This window comes from Aotus nancymaae, unplaced genomic scaffold (genome assembly GCF_030222135.1).
Source record: "Aotus nancymaae isolate 86718 unplaced genomic scaffold, 86718_ANA_hifiasm-v0.15.2.pri h1tg000009l, whole genome shotgun sequence".
NCBI lineage: Eukaryota > Metazoa > Chordata > Mammalia > Primates > Aotidae > Aotus > Aotus nancymaae.
Window position 1 is genome coordinate 4,484,692 of NW_026988420.1, and position 14,643 is coordinate 4,499,334.

General features: G+C 38.9%; 1 protein-coding gene across 4 annotated transcripts in view; it reads left to right on the forward strand.

Moving 5' to 3' along the window:
- The first annotated feature begins 387 nt into the window (after window positions 1-387).
- The window catches only part of CDK8 (cyclin dependent kinase 8), a 140,420-nt gene continuing 126,164 nt past the window's right edge, over window positions 388-14,643 (forward strand). For 3 of the 4 annotated variants that reach the window (XM_012441713.3, XM_012441723.3, XM_021677395.2), the window contains exon 1: window positions 388-1,033. In XM_012441713.3, coding sequence (XP_012297136.1) covers window positions 906-1,033 — 128 coding nt within the window. In that variant the 5' untranslated portion in view covers window positions 388-905. The remainder of the gene's footprint in view (window positions 1,034-14,643) is intronic. The other variant, XM_012441733.2, reaches the window with a different exon arrangement.

The following is a 14,643-nucleotide window of genomic DNA, read 5'->3' on the forward strand; positions in this document are numbered from 1 at the left end:
AATAAATAGAAATAGAAATTTCCCCCAAGTGATTGAAACGAAATCTCACTCTGGACTACGAGTCCCGTCATGCAACGCTCCCATATTCCCACCGTGTGGGGCGGAGTTGTAGTAGGGGCTGCAGCGGCAGCGGCCTGTGGATTCTGGGTATTGTAGTCTGGGGCCCGGCCACTGCTGGGGCTGGTCCCACGTGGTGCGTTTGGCGGCAGCTTTGGGCAGTGGCTCCCTCGCTTCCTCCGCACGGTCCTCAGGGTGCCGGCGCCTGCAAGGGTGGCGAACCACCGCGGGAGCGGGCTGGAGCGTGGCCCGGAGTCAGCCCGAGGCTTCGCGACGTTTTTGCGACAGCCGCGGCCGTGTTCCGCGAGTGCCCTCCCTCCTCCTCTCTTTGAGGAGGTACCGGCTGTTGTGCGGCTTTGCCTTTCTGTTTGAGTGTATGGGAGAGTGAGTGAGTGAGTGAGTGTGAGCGTGTGTGTGAGAGAGCGTGAGGCGTGAGTGCGCGTGTGAGAGGACGAGAGCCCGCCTGGCCGCCCCGCCGCTCCCGCCGCAGCAGGAGCAGAACACACGGCCGGAGAGAGCGGCGGAGCCGGCGCCCAGGGAGCCCGCGGGGACAAGGGCAGAGACACCGCTCCCCACCCCCAGCCCTCGTCCCTCGGCTCTCCTTCGCCGGGGGATCCTCCCCGTTCCTCCACCCTCAGCCGGCCTCTGCCCTGCCGTCCCCCTGGATGTCCCCGGCGCTTTCGCGGGGCCTCCTCCTGCTCTTGCCGCATCAGTCGGGCTGGTGCTGCGGCCGGCGGGCGTAGAGCGGGCGGGTTCCCGGGGACTGCGGCTGCCCGTGCTTCCCCGGTCCCCACCCCTGCCCCCCCCCGGCCCCCTGACCCAGCTCTCCGGCCTCGGAGGCTGTGACAATGGACTATGACTTTAAAGTGAAGCTGAGCAGCGAGCGGGAGCGGGTCGAGGACCTGTTTGAATACGAGGGCTGCAAAGTTGGCCGAGGCACTTACGGTCACGTCTACAAAGCCAAGAGGAAAGATGGGTGAGTGTGTGTGTCTGGGCCGGTGTCCGCGCCGGGCGGCGCTCCCGCAGGCCGAGGCAGGTAGCCCGGAGGGAGAGCGGGCCGCCGGGGTGCCCAGCTCTGACTTCCTCGACGCCAGTATCTGGCTCCGCCAGCCAGGTCTGGGGAGGAAGTGGTGTACGAGGGATCCAAACCCACAAGAAATCCTGCGTGCAGCATCTGTGTTGTGCTTTGGTGTTAAGAGGGAAGAGGAGCCTCTGCACCATGGGCTGTATACTTTTCAAGGATTTCGAAGCTGATTTATGAAAAAATTCGTTCTAAAACGCCGGGTTAAATGATTTTTTTTTTCCTTTGGTGGATTTATTATGGTAATCTGGGGATTTCCTCACCCGCCTCTGGAGTGTCATCCATCGGTCTTAGAAGGAAGGCTGTGATCCTTTCCCCCACCAGTTTGTGATCGATTTTTAATCAAATTTGGGTTTTATTTGAGAGAAGAAAGGCAGCGAGTGAATGTGGTTCTGAAGAGAGTTCCCCATAGTGATCATCTGCAACATGAATGTTGCAATTGCTATTTAGATATTATTAGCTATGAATTTTTACATAGAACAATGGGGGTTTGGTGCAGGGTGGGTGGTGGGGAAGAAGGCAAGTGGCATAGGTACTATCTCATTCAGGCTGTTTTCCCCAAATTTAGCGGTTGGCAGTGAACTTTAAATAATCCCTTTGCTTTAAATATTCTTCCCTAGTAACAACTTAATTAAATCCTTGACTGGTAATGCTTCCAATTTAGTTTCTTAACAGGCAAGTGAAGTGTTCATTTTTTCTCTTTGTCAGTAGATGAATGTCTTGTAATATTGACGAAAGACAAGGCAATTCTTAGTTGGGGGGAAAATATATTTTATTAACTCCAGGTTTTCTTGTAAAATGGATGTTGTCTCTGTTGCCTTTGACAGAATAGAAAATTATTGAAAAGTCAAAGCTTATTGTATAATCTTTGGATTTTATTAGATACAAAGTAGCATTACTTGAACATCCCAGTTTAGTTACCTGCTATATGATGTTTAAACTAGTCACTTAAAATTTCAAATTAGGTAGGAGAGTATGTTCAGACTACATTAGCACTAAAAAAACCCAAACCATTCATAAAGCTGAAGTTCCCTGGTGTGGGGGAGGGGGGCGCATATTTATAAATACTTCAGTGTTCTGGATGTGGAAAAAGAAAGTGAGTATTTATTCAACATTTTTCTTAGATTTACTGAAATATCTTTCTAAAAGTATTTAAAATGGACTCTATGAGGAAGGTAGGAGTTCTGATTCATTTGGAACGTGTATTGTAGTGCTTTTATGCAACAGTAAAGTGGTACAGATCGGCAGAAGGTAGGGATTTAGATGTGAAAACTTGATACTCGGGCGCCTCACGTATTTAAAAGTACTTTTTAGCGGAATGGATTGTCTGGTGACATTGGAGAAATCAGCGTCTGGAGATACTGCTGACTCTGTTGTTGTCTAATTAGACTTATCGTTGAAGTTTTACTCTGTGATGATATATGTTTTTTAAATTACGTTCATTAACTTATTATACAATATTTTTCAAAACCTTTAAACCATCTCCCCTTCCCCCAGTATTATGTAATTTTGGGCATATTAATAAAATCCCCAATCCCATGAGATTAGACATTACGGTACATTTGACTAAGCTGTCATGTTATATAAAATTCCAGCGCCTTTACATTATTTTTAATCTGTGTGAGAGAAGCCAGTTCTGTTTTCATAAATTACCAATTTAAGCTAATAAAATATGCATATTTGTTTTAACTTTGTACATTTTATTAAAAAACTATGATATTGTGTATTGGCAGGAGGTACTTAAGCACATTTTATATCTCTATGGTCAGGTTTTAATTTAGGCTGTTAATAATTTGAAAGAATAATTTCAATATCTTTGAATTTAAATATAGTTGAAGGTATAACTATGAACATTATCTTAGTCATCTGTGATAGAAAAAAGAACTTAGTATTTCTAATCCTTGGGGTTTGTTTTCCATCAGTCTTTAATGATTCTCTTTATGTGATGAACTTTTTTGTTTTTAGTGGCTCAAACGTCAAGAGAGTTTTAAAATTACTTAAAACAGTTTTTGTTTTCCAGAGGGAAACAAACAGGGATTTTTTTTCCGTTAGTCTTTTTTTTTGTAACCTCACTCTGGTAAAATATTGCATAGTATTTATGAGGTTCTTTTGATCTTATGTCAGTGAAATGTAATGCATTTTAGTCCTGGTAAAATAAAATTTGTGGCTGTTTAATATTTTATAATAAGATGATGATCAAATAATTTGTTTCTAGTATTGATTTACTTTCAAATTACATTATATATTCTGCAGCTGAGATTTGTTCTCTAGGAACTCAGACGGTAACACCTTCAAAGAGAACCTGAGATTTACCATAAAAGGAAATAACACAACTAAGCTTGGTTTAGACATATTTGACTACTGAAATGAATATATGTAAATGTTGTATCCTTTCAGTTGCCCAGTGAGCATAGAACATGAATAATTGGTAAAATAATTTAGATCAGAGGAGTTAGCTGCTTAAATTATTAAGTTTTAGGAAATAAAATAGCTTGAAAGATATCATTTCTTTGACTACTTGAGGCATGATTGCATAGTAGGGAAAAGGGACCTTTTATAATTGTGTTAATTTCAGGTTATAATAGAATTTAAAGAAATGCACAATAAATCTTGGGATTAATTTGTTCTCACTTGTGTTGCCATGAATGAGATAGTGTCCTTTGTGTCTGAACACTAAAAGGGTACTTAGTGGGGAGCAGGGAGGTTCATTTTTTTTCTGAGTTGATTGTATCTCCTCTGCAGAGTTTAGGCAGCCAAACTCATTTTGTTTTAAAGAATGGGGAAGCGTTAGAAGACAGAAAACAATCTGTGTTTTTAAATTCTAGACTTTCGATATATACACTGGATGTTTGGAGAATTTAAAATATCAATTTGAGATAAGCGGTTTTTCTTCAAAAAAGAAAAACAGAAGGAATTTTCTTAATTGGATTTTTAATCTGTTATAATCTATGTTCCAAATAATAGATAATTATGAGTGAGGAGTGAGTGTGTGTGTGTGCGTGTGTGTGTGTGTGTGTGTGTGTGTGTGTGTGTGTGTTAGATAGATAGAGGGAGAGAGAGAGAGAGAGAAATATACTGCCAGCTTTCTTTGGGGCACATTTGCTGAGAACCCAGAGATTAGTAGGCAGTGATAATGGCAATAATAGCTAAATTATTGAATAATTAAGTACTGGGTCCTAGGCACAGCACTTTATGATTATCATCTATTTAATCCTCACAAGAAGTATATCAAATCAATTCTGTTATGTTTCAGTTTTCCAGGTGAGGAAACTATTGAGTAATTAAGTACTGGGTCCTAGTCAGAGCACTTTATGATTATCATCTATTTAATCCTCACAAGAAGTATATCAAATCAATTCTGTTATTTTTCAGTTTTCCAGGTGAGGAAACTGAGGCTTAGAAAGGTTGAGTGAATTTGCCCATGGGTACACAGCTAACTAAATGTCAGCTAGGATTAGAGGATTAGGTGCAGGTTTTTTATTCCAGCACCCATGCTCTTAACCATTATGCTTCATATAATTAATATATTAAATAAGTATAAACATAGTTGTGGAGTTTGATTTCTAGTGGGTTACTTAGAAAACATAAATGCTTTGTAGAACTATTAATATTTGTTTCGATAAACTGGTATGCTTTCTGGGTATATTACTGAAGTGCCTGAGTTTTTTCAAGTGCTATAACACTGTTTATGTAGATATATGGGTGCGTCTATATGTATATAAACAAACATACTTGTGTATCTACGTATGTGTGTATGTGTAGTACTAAACTCTAATGAAAGCCATGTAGAAGCACTTCATCTAGTGGGAAGAACTCTAGATGAGCAATCCTGGAAACCCGAATTTGAATTCAGACTCTGCTTCTGGTAGCAGTATGACCTTGGGCAAGCCATTTGTCCTTACAGACCTTAGTAAGGGAGTTTCAGCAGATAATTTTTAGAGTCTTGTCTAGTATTATGATTTGAGGAAGTAAAAATTATGAACATAAAGTATAATATTTTTTGCAAGATTAGGCAAACAACCACTAAAATATTTTACTTTAGAGGATGCTGAATTTCCATATTTTTTAGTCTCATGCTTTAATGTTGGTTCTTATCAACTGCCAAAAAGCTTGGTAACTCCCAAAGACCTATCAGTTACTTAACCCAACATGTCTTATGCTACCTTACCATTCCTCTGTATTTATCTCAAGATGTTAAGGATTTATGGGGTAGTACCTGTTCCCACTCCCTTGAACCATTCATTTGGTGGTCAGCGCAAAGGGACTCTTCTGATTCAGTCTGCATTGGAGCATCCCATTACCTTTTCCCCCCTCTGACTATGATTGAACCCTGTATCTTAAGTTCATTTTGATTCAAATGTTTCTTTAAATGTCAGAAATGCCAAATACAACATGTAATTTCTATCACTAGAATATTCCATGTATGCAGTAAAGAGTATTTCTTATAACCTTCTAAAAATGTGACAGAAAGGGACAAGCAGAATACAGTTTGTACCCTGTATCTGCAGGTCCTGCATCTGTAGATTCAACCAACTATGGATCGAAAATTTTCGAGGGTATAGGGAGGAAGGATAGTTGCGTCTCTACTGAACATGTACAGATTTTTTTTGTGTGTCATTAGTTCCTAAAAAAAATAGAGTATAACAACTGTTTACATAGCATTTACATTTTATTAGGCGTTAAAAGTAGTCTAGAGATGATTTAAAGTGTGCGGGAGGATATGTGTAGGTTATGGGCAAATAGGACACCATTTTATATTAGAAACGTGAGCATCTGGGGATTTTGGGGAGTGGTCCTAGAACCTGCCCCTTGTGGATACTGAGGGATGACTGTGTTTACTGTGTACTTCTTAATCTCCATGTGGTTGAAGATACCTTCCTTAGATACTCAGTGCATTCAGATCCACTGTTTAGGCCATTTTGAGATTTCATGCTTAGATTTCATTTTTTTTTTTTAGTGGCAGCACTGGCAATCAGTTCATTGGGGATTTGTTTATGTGAGTTATTTTACTGTGTCTTTGAACATTTGAAGAAGTCAGTTACTCATTCATTCAACAAGTATTGGACCCTTCTATGTGCCAAGCACTGTCCAAGGTATCAGAAATGCAAAGATGAGTAAAATATTGCATTATTTGAGGAGATAACTACTGAGGAAACAAACATGTAAATAAATTGTTGCAATTTAATAAGCTCTATAATAATTAATACAAGGTATTATGGCAGCACAGAGAAGGAAGCCCCCAGCTGCTTAAGGTTTTTAGGAAAAGCCTCAAAGTTTACAGTGTTTGATTTGGATCATAGAAGACAAGGAAGATCTCATCAGAAAAGACATTCCAATAAAAATAGGACCAAGAGGGATTTTTTAAAATTGTGTTTTCTGCAGACCCCAGGAAATTCTGTAGGTGTTATTTTTTTCTTGCCATCCCTTTCTCCCCTTGTTTTCCCTGGCCAGCATTTTTTGAGCTCTTGCTGTACGTATGGTAGTATATATATGCACTACAAATGTTCCATTGCACCCATTGGACATGGCTAGGTCCCCATTATTTAACAGCAAAGATAAATTTATCAGCTTTTGCGCTGAACACCATAATTGTGTATATGTCAGTTTTCAATCATGAGAACATTGGCCATTCAAGACAAGCAGCCTCTGAAATCCAGAGGTCTCTGATTTAAGACTCTCTCATGTGTAAAACTGCCATGGCAGAACTCTATTTTGCCTGTGGCTCTGGATGGCAGATGATTCTGCTGTGGCCTTACCTCCATGAGTAAGGAGTCAGAATTTCCTTTGCTGCTGAGCTTGATGGATGGTAACAAATTGGAGGGGGAAAGAAGTTCTTTTGCTACTTAGAGTTTAGGAAGTAATGGAATTTCTCTTGTTGGGGCTCTGATGTGTGGAAAGATGGAAGGTAGAGACAGGGCTTCTGGCATACTGGATTTCAGCTAGGAAAACAGGAAGAATGAAAAATTATAGTTATTGTAGGCCATTTGCAAACTTAACTACTTTGACAGTTTCTCTGGGTGAATGTGTTCTAACTCTGATTTACAAATATTTGAAATGTGATTCATTTGTTAGATCGGAACTACATATGCCAAATCAATGTTGATAAATACATTTTGTTCCCTGTGGCTGGTGTTAATCTTTCTTGTAGTGCCTTTCACTATTGGATCCAATCCTCATTGTCTTTTTACTCTTTTTCTGTTCTTAGATGCTGCTAGAAAATGAAACTCCTACTATCCTTTCCTCCTTCAGAACACCTTGTGAATCCTTTCATTCACACCAGATTATGTAGCCTTGGTCATGTTACTTATAAATTACTATGATATATTTTATCTTTAGCAATCTTTTGTCACCTCAAGGCAGCTCTTGATGTCACTAAAAGGTGGCTTTTACCTGTTGTTTGGACTTTAATACTCAAAGACTTAATGGTATCAAGATTCTGAATATTCTTTAATATTGTTATTGTCAAAGTTCCCAAACCAGTCCCTGCTGTGGTAAGCTGCCTTTACTGATGGAGTTATGTTATGTTCTTCAGATGTGTTGCAGTAGAAAAAATGCTGAGAACTCCTTTTTAAAAATTGAGATATAAGTCACATAACATAAAATTCGCCCTTTTAAAAGTATGTGATCAATATAGTGGTTTTTAGTAGATTGACAAAGCTGTGCATCCACCATCGCTGTCTAATCCTAGAACATTTTCATGACTCCAAAAAGAAACCCCACACTCATTAAGCAGTCACTCCCATCCCCCTCTCTCCCCAGCCATTGACAAGTGCTAATCTACTTTCTGTCTCAGTGGATTTGCCTGTTCTGGACATTTCATATAAATGGACTGATTCAACATGTGGCCTTTTGCGTTTGTGTTTCTTTATTTAATGTAATGTTTTCAAAGTTCGTCCATGTAGTGCCTGTATCAGTACTTCATACCTTTCTATAGTTGGATCATATTGCATTGTATAGATATACCACATTTTGTTTATACAGCCATCAGTTGGACATTTGGGTTGTTTCCACCTTTTAACTAAAATGAATAATGCTTCTATAAACATTCATATGTGACTTGTTATGTGGACATATGTTTTCAGTATATACCTGGGAGTGGAATATCTGGGTCATATCCAGAGCAGCTGAGAACCAATTTTGAGTGGCTTTACATTGACTCTAGTTTAGGACCAAGTTCTTTGTCCTTTGTCTATAAGACCTGACTAGTCTATTTTATTCCAGGACAGTGCTTATACCATAATCTATTGCAGTGATTTTAAAACAGAGATTCATACAGCTGCTCCTCCTCCATCAACTCAGACCACTCTGACCTTTTTCTTAGGCAGCACCTTGTGCTGGAAATTTTTTCCCCTCAGTTGAAATGTACTAACAGCCTCAGAAATCCTAACTACTTAACATACAACTCCAATAATTCCCACTTTACCTGTCAACCCTGCAAAACATAGTTAGTTCTTCATTGATATGTTATGTAACTACTTCAGTGTATATGTGGTTAATGTTTATATGTCCTTTGGGTCTTCCTGGTGAATGTTTATGGGTTGAAATTATAGATTTCCTCTAGGGCAGTAATTGTGTTCGCCTCAGCTCCTGGCATATTGCCAAATTTTGACAGGTATTCAGTACTTTTGTATGTGCATGTATCTGAAATTCATATTTGAAAATCTTTTTTTAAACTTCCTAACATTAAACTTGAGGCATATTTTGGGAGAGTAGAAAAGCAATACCTGTGAAAATACCAGGAGAAGCAAAATTTGATGGGCTTGCTATATTGTTACCCAAAACAGCACTGAATAGTACCAAAATCCAAAGGCAATAGCAAGCTTGGTAATTGACTGAATCCAAATGGTGGAAGGCCAAGGTATTTGAAAATTGAGTCACTAGAAATAATATTTTTTTGAAATACACCTTGAAAATGAATCCTTTTAAATCTGCTCAAATCTGTATTTCTGAAATTAAGGAAAACATAATTAGTTTCTGAATCACTGTTGGCATTTAATTTTGCTTAAAATTATTGGTTTATATAGCATGATTGTTTTATTTGAAATTTACCTTTTGTTACATGAGTAAAAAATTATTTAACTTCTATTCAAGGTAACTCAGTTACTCATCTCACTAGACAAGCTCTTTAAAATTTATAACTTTATTATAGTCCATTAATTCTAACAAATAATCATCCTTCAGAGAGGAATTTTTACATCATGATTAAGGGACTACTCTGGGTGTTTCTAGACATATGAGTTTATAGGTTGTCTAGAGAACTAAAGGGACTGAATAAAAAGAAAACTTGTCAAGCAGTGCTAATGTGATTTATATTAAACAAGTCATATTTTTTGGGAAAGAGGGAGTAGGCATTAACATTTTTTTTTGAGCTGGAGTTTCACTCTTGTTGCCCAGGCTGGGGTGCAATGGTGCAATCTTGGCTTCTTGCAACCTCCGTCTCCTAGGTTTAAGCCATTCTCCTGCCTCAGCCTCCTGAGTAGCTGGGATTACAGGCATGCACCACCATACCCAGCTAATTTTGTACTTTTAGTAGACACGGGGTTTCACCATGTTGGTCAGCTTGACCTCAAATTCCTGACCTTAGGTGATCCACCCTCCTCAACCTCTCAAAGTGCTGGGATTACAGGCGTCAGCCACTGCGCCCGGCAAAAATTATTTTTTATAAGGGTTCTGTTTTAAGGAAAACCTATAAGTCATGTGAAAATTTAAGTTCATATGGGATAAATTTGGAGTTTTCATCACTTTATGAAGGACTCCCTTAAGTAAATGAATCTCCAGTGCTTTGTCATGTGACTTAGGTTGCAAAAATTAAGTTTATACCTGATTTCCAAGAAAACGTCATACGTGAAACAAGACATACTTGGAATTTGTTTTTAATGCTGACTTAACGTTGATGGTTTTTTAAAATGTAAAATTAAATTATTTAAATATTTGGCATTTTATTATGGTTTCCCTTTAGCTGCCGTTCTTTTTTTTCTTTCTTAAAATTAATTAATTAATTTTATTGAGACAGGGTCTCACTCTGTCCCTAGGCTGGAGTGCCGTGGTGCGATCATGGCTCACTTCAGCCTTGAATTCCTGGGCTCAAATGATCTTCCCACCTTAGCCTCTCAAGTGGGTGGGACTAGCATGCCACCCCTCCCAGTAGCTGCAGTTCTTTTAAGTTTGTGTGCTTATAATTTATTTGGTAACTGTTTACTAAATGTCTCTTATGTGCTAGGTTCTTATTTGTATAAATGTATGGGGCACACAAGAAATTTTGTTACATGTATATAACACATAGTGGTCAAATTTGGGTATTTAGGAAGTCTATCACCAGACTGCAGTGCGTTTTTGTTAAGTGTAGTACTCCTACTCTGCTATCAACATTGAATTTATTTCTGTTATCTTACTATATGTCTGCACCCTTTAACTGACTTCTTATCCTCTCCTCCCTTCCCACTGACCCTTCCTAGTCTCCTTTATCTGTTTTTCACTCTCTACATCCATGTGTTCACTTTTTTTAGCTCCCATGTATGAATTAGAACGTACGATATTTGTCTTTTTGTGCCTGGCTTATTTCACTTAACACAGTGACCTCAAGTTCCATTCATGTTGCTGCAAATGACATGATTTCCTTCTTTTTTGTGGATGAATAATATTCCATTGTGAATATATGTCGCCTTTTCTTTATCCATTCATCTGCTGGTGGACACTTAGATTGATGCTATACCTTTGCTATTGTAAATAGTGTTGCCATAAATATGCGAGTGCAGGTATCCCTTTGATATACTGATTTCTTTTCCTTTGGGTAGAGCTACCCAGTATCTCTTTGATTGCTGGATTGAATGATAATTCTGTTTTTGGTTTTTTGAGAAATCTCCATACTGTTTTCTATAGTGGCTGCAGTAGTTTACATTCCCACCAACTATGGCAGGGTTCTGTGCCAGATTTAGGTGATTCAGCAGTGAGCAGCCCATGGTTTAATAACTCTTTAGGGAACTTACAGACTTTTGAGGGGCACAGGCAAGTAAACAATTATAATATAGTAGGATAAGGGCTGCAGTAGGGAAAATTGTAGGTTGCCATGGAAGTACCTAATCTGCCCTTGGAGGGCTCAAGTATATATCACTTGTGACTGGAAAGATAATTAGAAATTGTGGCTGGGCAATAAATAAGCGTTAGTGGGGTTTTGAGGAGTTACAGTGCAGGTGAGAGAGGTAGCACTCGTGGCTCCAGAATTACTTTATGAGGAAGAAGCTACCGTCTAGTTGAAGAGGGAGTGCAGTAATATGTAGTAAGCAAGTTGTAACTTAAACTGTTTATTTGAGGTAATTTTGGGAGCTTGTGTGTTGCGTGGTAAAGCTATTCTTTAGAGCTGCCACTGAGTAGCATGCACAAAGATATAAAGGAAAGATGGTATATATGGTGAGACAATTGGAAGAATTTTGGTGCCAGATCTTGGAGGGGTGGAGGGAGAGGTATAAATAATCAAATTGGGGAAGTAAGCAGATTGTTGTAAATCATGTCATGGACTGTGTACTTTCTTCCGAAGGCAGCGGGAACCGTGCATAGGGTTTTAAGCAGATAGTAATAAGTTCAGATTTCTCATTAAAAAAGATTGCTTGGTAACACAATCAGAATGGCAATAGGAAGCTGTGGTTAGGAGAATGTAATAGTAATCCAGGTGAGAGATGCTAGTGACTTGAATTAGAGAAGTGAGAGAGGGGATGAGGAGGGAGAATTGATAGGACTTGTTGATTTACTGGATGTGAGAGATGAATGAGTGACAACCAAGGATGATGCCCAGGTTTCTGGCTTGGGCAGCTGGATATTGCCATTCCCATAGGCAAAAGAGAAAGAGGAACAAGCTTGAGGTGGAAGATGATGATTGAGCTATGATATATTGAATTTTAGGTACCTGTTAAACATCTGAGAAGAAATGTCCATTAGGCAGATATGTAAATGTAGTGTTCAAGAGAGGAGTCTGGATAGAGTTAGACTATGTACTTAAAAGTAGCAGCTTTGAGTGGTGGTGAAATTGCCTAGGGAGAGTGTATACAAGTAAAGGGCCTTGTATAGAATGTGAAGAAAGAGAGGTCTACCAGGAGGCCAAGGAGGAGAAAGGAGGAGAAAACCCAAGGTTACTATATTGTATAACAGGAACTGTGGAGTGTGCAGCTTATTGGCTGTATAGGGCAGCTTGGAGAAATACTAGAAGCTTGTAGGTAGAAAAACAGCCAGGAAGAAGGTCTTTCTAGGAGTCAGAGATAGGAAGTGTCACCTGTGGCTCAGAGGGCAAGGGAGATAATGAAGTGTCTGGGTTAAATAAAATGTTTTAAATGAAATAAAACTTCAGCTAAAGATTTTTGGACACCAAAGGTTTAGTCCTAACACACTTTGTAGGTTTTATCCAGCATTTTTGGTACTTTGATGGTTAGCCTTATCATTCAGAGCAAAGCAATGCCATTTCTGCTTCTCTCCTGACTGTATTACTGAAGCTAAACCTGTAGATGCCATTTATTTATTTTTTACTGCATGTTATTCAAGATAGTTATTTTTTTAAAAAAAGAAAATAGTTTTTTCTTTTTCTCATTATAAAAATAATGACTATTCATTGTGATGAATTCAGATAGTCCAGAAATGTATTCTTAAATTAAAACCCTAACTCTACAATTAGGAGACAATATTTTCCTTATCTTTCCGGATGATTCTATGAATATATGTGTACATTAATAAAATCTATGGTCTTATATTTTTTCATTCAAAAATATTATGCATCTTTCCATGTCAGTAAATGTAGCCCTAAATCACCATTTTTAATTATTGCAGAGAATCACATGATACGTATGCATATATTAATAAATATGCAGTTAACCAGTTTTCTAGGGATAGATATTGAGGTAATCTCTAAATTACAGCCATTACAGTTAGCAAGGGATATCAGTAAATATGCCTACAGTTCTCCCATGTGGTAGGAAGTCCTTGAAGTAGAATTTCAGGTCAAAGGTCATATACTTTCAACAACTGTATTTAATTGTAAAATTAGTTGGGAAAATTAATATAGTCTCATGATAAAACATTCAAATTGTACATAAGGATATCCAAGAAAATCTTAAGTCCCCGTTTTGCCTCAGATTCAGCTTCCACTTTTTAGGGATAATTATTACCAGTGGCTCCTTGTGTAGCTGCATATAGAAGCAAATATATGTATGCGTAGACTTTAGAATTTACTTTATTACTTTATTCTCTTTTTTTTTTTGGAGACAGTTTTGCTCTGTTGCCTAGGCTGGAGTGTCATGGCTTGCTCTTGGCTCACTGCAACCTCCGCCTCCTGGGTTCAAGCTGTTCTCCTGTCTCAGCCTCCTGAGTAGCTGGGATTTCAGGCACATCCCACCACGCCTGGCTAATTTTTGTATTTTTAATAGAGACAGGGTTTCATCATATTGGTCAGGTTAGACTCGAACTCCTGACCTCAGATAATGTGCCCGCCTTTGCCTCCTAAAGTGCTGGGATTACAGGCATGAGCGACTGCACTTGACCCAGTACTTTATTCTTTTTGAGCAGATAATACATGCCTGTGGGGAAAAAAATATGTATTATTCTGTACTTTGCATTTTTTAGTTCGTATGTTTTGGAGATCTATATCAGACCTGTAACTCAATTCATTTTATCAGCTTATTGTTCTGTTTTATGTTTATAATATACTGGTCCAATGCAAGGACATTTAGGTTGTTTTCATTTTTTTACATTATTGAAACAGAACTGCAATAAATGTCCTTTGCATGTGTCTTTGTATACAACATGCTGTCAGATGCAGGTAGAATTTCCCAGACTCCCAAAGTTCTTCATGGAGACGTTTGCTGTGGATGGTAGACTGGCAGGAAGTGAGGTTTCCGTCAAGCAAGAGTAGTTCCCTTTGCTAGATCCACAGGGAGTTTTAGTTTTATCCTTCCTGGCTTCCTTCAATGGTTCTAGAAACTCTGATCACTATGCCAAGGAAAAGTAACTGATAATAACCCCAGCACATCACTGCAAGCAGGTCAGTTTCCTAGGAATATCTCTTCCCAGGCCTGGGCCAGACTCTTTTGAGTTCTAATCTTTGTCATCTAAAAATGTTGCACCAATTATACTCACATCAAAACTCCAAAAACAAAACTTTTTGGAAAGAAAAAGTAGAAGTAAATTTAGTAATGACATGTTGAATCATGGGGTTAAGTACATTGTAAAGTCAGAATTGTTTAGGTCTTTTTTTTTTTTGGAAGTTTTGCTTTGCTCCCCCGCTGCCCCCAACACATACATACACAGTCCAGTGTATTTTATTTTATTTTGAGTCAAGGTCTTGTTCTGTCACCCAGGCTGGAGTACAGTGGTGCAATCATGGCTCACTGCAACCTTGAACTCTTGGGCTTAAGCCATCCTCCCGCCTCAGCCTCCTCAGTAGCTGGGATTACAGGTGTGTGTCACCACGTCTGGCTAATTATTATATTTTTTGTAGAGATGTGGTTTTGCCATGTTGCCCAGGC